At 41.4% G+C, this 5646-nt stretch overlaps 1 protein-coding gene across 1 annotated transcript in view; it reads left to right on the forward strand.

Moving 5' to 3' along the window:
* The window catches only part of ppp1cbl (protein phosphatase 1, catalytic subunit, beta isoform, like), a 28854-nt gene extending 25514 nt beyond the window's left edge, over nt 1-3340 (forward strand). The window contains exon 8 of the mRNA XM_079840737.1: nt 2935-3340. Coding sequence (XP_079696863.1) covers nt 2935-3039 — 105 coding nt within the window. The 3' untranslated portion in view covers nt 3040-3340. The remainder of the gene's footprint in view (nt 1-2934) is intronic.
* The last annotated feature ends 2306 nt before the right edge of the window (nt 3341-5646 follow it).

Below are 5646 nucleotides of genomic sequence, written 5' to 3' on the forward strand. Positions count from 1 at the left end.
AGATGCTGCCCGCAACGGCGCTCACAAACAAAACGGGCTGATCGAAAAAAAATAATGTTTTTTTGAGCCTCTAAGATGTAGCCTATTTTCAGTTTCACTTGCGGCCGTTTGCGTGTTGGCGTGCTTTACTCATTTATGGCGATGCGTTGCATAGCGCCAGCCCCGCGCCACTCTACACACTTTCGAGCGTCTTGACAGTCGCTGTGTTATGGTCTCATGTTGTTTCCACCAGCGCAGCACATCTCATCTCAGGTGCACCGAAATAAAAATCCCACATGTGGGACCGCTCAAAAGGGTAATAAAGATGGGCTCAAAAATGACATTTCCTCCCGTTTGTTGCGCCCCACCTGTCATGTCTCTATTCCCCACCAGTGGGGCACGCCCCACACTTTGAGTAACGCTGCTTTAAGGCCAGTGTGTTCACTATAGGCTGCGCCGCTGTCAATTAAAGACCTGCACACATCTAATATACGCGATTTTACTTACACTTTAGACATAACCGACTGTGTTTATGTAAACCTTGTGTGTATTTGACAGTATTAGCGCAGTCAGACTCCAGTAATCGCGTGTTTGACAGTATTAGCGCAGTAAGATGATTTAGTCCAGTAATCGCGTGTTTGACAGGCGTTTAGTGCGCGCGCTCATGTTAAACCACACACACGCCGGCTAGGCTTTAAAACACATGCAAATAATGAGCTTTGGTGATTGTGAATAACTCTAGTGTTCTGTGAGTATAACTCCACCTCTGACCTGTGATGTGAATGTGTGTGTTGTTCAGTATTGGGATGGAGGCAAATTATAGAATTTGTAGAAAAATACTTAAATGCGAAACCGAAATACGCAATTCACAAGCGCGTATTGAACCGTGAATGCTGTACCGAACGCTTCAATATTATGTTGAGAATTGTGGCAGCCCTAATGTATATGCATATGTATATATATAGGCTATATATATGCATGCGGTAATGTTATTCTAAAAATTAAAACAATGGGGAAAAATGTAATATAACTTTAGAAAGAAAAAAAACAAACATTAAGTAGCTACACAGAATAATAGGCCTATAGCCTAAGTTACTTTTGTTTCTAATTGCGATTATATTTTATTGACCGATTACATAATTGTGGCCTCCGTAATTATAATCACGATTACAAATGTGATGAATTGTGCAGCTCTGTCAGGAGAGAAGGAGCTTTCTGCAAGAGAATCTCTGCTGAACTTCAAGCTTCCGTCAATCAAACCAAGCACAATAGAATAATAGCGCAATCATTCTGACTAAAGCGGCCGATTCTAGCATCTTCATCTACGGGGCTCAGCTCCAGTGAGGGGTAACACTTTAGTTTAGGCTCCAATTCTCTATTAACTAGAGCTTATTAGTATGCATATTAGGATATCGGCTGTTTATTATTACTTATAAAGCAAATATTAATGCCTTATTCTGCATGACCATATTGAACATCCCATAATCATACAATGTGGGCAGATTTATAATCTCTGAAGTCCAGATGTGAGGCTCAGAGGCTCCGCAGAGAACATCTGATTTCTGTGATCTACATAATGTGCATTTTAAGATGTTCTGAAAATATGAGATAACAGCTTGAACACCATATCAGTGGCAGATATGACTGATAAAGTGTGTCCATTTTCATCAGTGGAGACAGTAAACACTTGTTTAACTGATATTTATATGTTTTATGAATCATTTTCATAGACATGTTTTTTTAATGAAGGCTAAAAGGAAAGCTGGGTAACTGAATGTATTAAATTAATTCACAATATGCACACATTGATTATTAATATTATGCCCAATAGCTGAAAAAAGCTGAGCTTTTTATTTACTGAGAGCTACACATGGATTTATTAATTTACAATATGCACACATTGATTAATCTTATGCCTAATCTGAAGGAAACGGCTTTGTTAATATTTATTGTTTGTTAATTAGGTTATAAATGACATCACATTGGCCTATTCAATTGAAAATGGCGAAATTAGACGAAGGTTTATTAATTTGGCTGAATATTTTTGTCATTTGTTCTCCATTTCTGACTTACAGAAGCCGCTCAGATATGAAGTGTTTAGTTTATCTTCATATCTCGCTCTTGATGTCGAGTCTCGCTCAGCCTCAGCAGCTTCTGTGAACATAAGCCCCGCCCACTCTGATCTGATTGGTTTTCTCCAATATGTTGACATTGACGAGCGGTGACTGACCAATGAGAGCTCAGAGCAACACACTGACCAATGAGAGCTCAGAGCAACACACTGACCAATGAGAGCTCAGATCAACACACTGACCAATGAGAGCTCAGAGCAACACACTGACCAATGAGAGCTCAGAGCAACACACTGACCAATGAGAGCTCAGAGCAACACACTGACCAATGAGAGCTCAGAGCAACACACTGACCAATGAGAGCTCAGAGCAACACACTGACCAATGAGAGCTCAGAGCAACACACTGACCAATGAGAGCTCCTGAAAGGGCCTAACCCATGGACTAAAGTATAGGCTAAATATTACTAAATGATTTGTCGTTGGAGAATTTTAAACCTACACGTATATTTTTATAAAAGTGACCATTATAATGGCGTCTTCAAATGCAGGCTAATATTTAGTTTGTCCTTTTGTTTTATTTAAATCTTTACTAAAGTTTAGCCTTTAGTGAATCTAAAAACAAAAGCATTAACCACCTTTTTGCACATAATATATATCATAGCCTACATTCACTATATCTGTTTCCATATCCTTCAATATCAACATTGTTTAGGATATCATGCATATTTTTTTTTACAAATAAATAGGCTACAGATTTTATTTTAAAAATATTTTATTTTATTTTTAATTATTTTGTTAAATCAAGTTAAACTAAATGGAAATGACGGTTTTCTCTGATGCTGTATATGATGAACTAAAGCTCGTGTGTTTGTCGTTCTCAGATTCTGAAGCCGTCGGAGAAGAAGGCGAAGTATCAGTACGGCGGGATGAACTCCGGCCGACCCATGACCCCGCCCCGGACGGCCACGCCCCCTAAGAAGCGGTGAAGGGGCGGAGCCTCAACACGTGTGCACCGGCATGAAGACTGTCTTGAAGAACACAGATGATGTAGTTAAAAACACGCTTCTCTCTTTCTGTTGAAGACTTGTTTTATTAGGTTTGGTTAGCCGCTCTGAGCTCACTGTGTGCTGCTTCCCTGTCTGACGTCACGCTCTTCAGTGTTCTCTCACACACACACACACACACGCTCTGCGTCTGATCACAGGAGGATCTCCTCTGGGGGATTGTGTCACTCTTACAGGATCATAACATCTGGACTTTCAGTAAATAAAGTTGAACAAACCTCAGTGTCAGTGCTCAAGCCTCTTCAGTGTGTGTTTGTGTGTGTGTGTGTGTGTGTGTGTGTGTGGTGTGTGTGGGTGTGTGTGGTGTGTGTGTGTGGTGTGTGTGGGTGTGTGTGGTGTGTGTGTTCTTCACTGGTGTGTGTGTGTGTGTGTTGTGTGTTCTTCACTGGTGTGTGTGTGTGTGTTGTGTGTTCTTCACTGGTGTGTGTGTGTGTGTGTGTGTGTTGTGTGTTCTTCACTGGTGTGTGTGTGTGTGTGTGTGTGTTCTTCACTGGTGTGTGTGTGTGTGTGTGTTGTGTGTTCTTCACTGGTGTGTGTGTGTGTGTGTGTGTGTGTTCTTCACTGGTGTGTGTGTGAGTTTGGCATAAATGTTGTGTATTTGTCCATTAAAACTGATTTCGTGAACATCTGGAATGATCTTTGACCCCTGAAGGCTCCCAGGGTCTTGAAGAAGAAGCTTCATTGGGAAACACAATCACAAACGTTCCAGTAACGTTCACTCAACGTTATCAGTTCTTTAATAATGTTCTCAGGTTAGCACAAACATGTTTACATCGATCATGGAACGGTTTTTCTGAAATGTTTAGTCGTTTATAACGTTTAGGGAACAGTCAAAACGTTCCCATAATGCCTGAAGAATGACGTTCGCATAACCATAACATTCATAAATAACGTTTTCATAACTTGATGGGAACTGCAACACGTTCTTATAACACTTGTGTTATCTGTGTTGATCGTAACACACATTAGTTCAGGAAATTATAAGTGACTAAAAACTTATTAAAAGTGTTTCAGCTGATATTAAGCATGCTAACTTAGCTAAGCTAGCAAACCCGACGCTAATCGCATCTGAAGTAACGGCTCTTCCCGATATATTTCACTTTATTACACGTTTATCAGATTAACCCTGAACTATCCCGATCAATCATTTCTTTATTGACACACGACACGGCAAACCAAACGCCTCAGCGTTACGCGCATGCGCACATGCATACCTCCAAAATAACGAACTAAAGTGCGCTTTCCGCGCGAGTTTAACGAGTTAATGACGAGCTTACACACACAGAGACTGTGTGTGTGTGTGTGTGAGTGATTATGAGCAGATTGTGCAGTGATGAGAGGTGGCGGCAGGTGGCGCTGTAAGCCTGTTTATCTTTCTCACACACACACACACACACACACACACACACACACACACACACACACACACACACACACACACACACACACACACACACACACACACACACACACACACACACACACACACACACACACACACACACACACACACACACACACACACACACACACACACACTGAGTGTTTGTGTGATCCACAGGGTTGCCAACTTTTGAGATCAGGTTGGAGTGAGATTTTCTTTTCTTTTGGGGGGGATTATATCGATTTCAGTATCAATTCATAGCCTGCTGTACATATAAGGAAATAAGGATATGTACGTTATTTACATTTTAAAATTTCCCATTTAAAGAAATCTAGTGTTTGATCATATCAAAATATTTATTAAAATGCAAAACTGCAATACTTTTTTGAGCAACTAGACTAGATACATGTATATTGATTAAAGAGCCATAAAGGCACCAGTGGGTAATGGCATTACAAATGGAAATTATTATTTTTCAAGCCACAAAATGACTCTAAAGCCGCGTTTCCACCGCAGGAACTTTACCCCGGAACCAGGAACTTTGGGGGGGAACTCGGTGTGTTTCGACCGCAGGAACCAGGGTCTAAATGAAGTTCCGGGTAAATATTTCCCCCTCCAAACGGCCCTGCTTGCGAGGTGGGACTTTTCAAAAGTTCCCGAACTTTCGGGGGTGGGACTTGGGCGCTGAACATGCTGATTGGTTGAGCTCTCGCAGCTATTTTTTTTTCCACCGCCATATTTACAAGTCTTTTGCGAGGTGAGTTCTGTGGGTTTTGCGTTCAGTAAATATTTTTTTTTTGCAACAATGGAGTTCAACAATAAATTCGACCGATGGACCGACGACGAGGTTCAGGCTTTATTGAGCATATATGCGGAGGAGGACATCCAGCGGGAACTGGAAACGGCGACCCGCAATGGAAAGGTATACCTGAAGATATCGACTCGGTTCCAGTCACACTGGAAAACAGTGCAGAGAGAAGTTGAAGAAATTAAGACAAGATTACAAGAAATTAAAGGATCATAACAACCGGAGCGGTTCCGACCGGCGTATCAACAAGTGGCATGACCGCCTGGGCGCGTTGTTTTCTGGTGCAGCGGTAACGAAAGACTCGGCTAGTGCGTTGTTGGAAACCATCCAGGAATCC

Source organism: Gobio gobio (assembly GCF_949357685.1).
Source record: "Gobio gobio genome assembly, chromosome: 2".
NCBI classification, from domain to species: Eukaryota; Metazoa; Chordata; class Actinopteri; order Cypriniformes; family Gobionidae; genus Gobio; species Gobio gobio.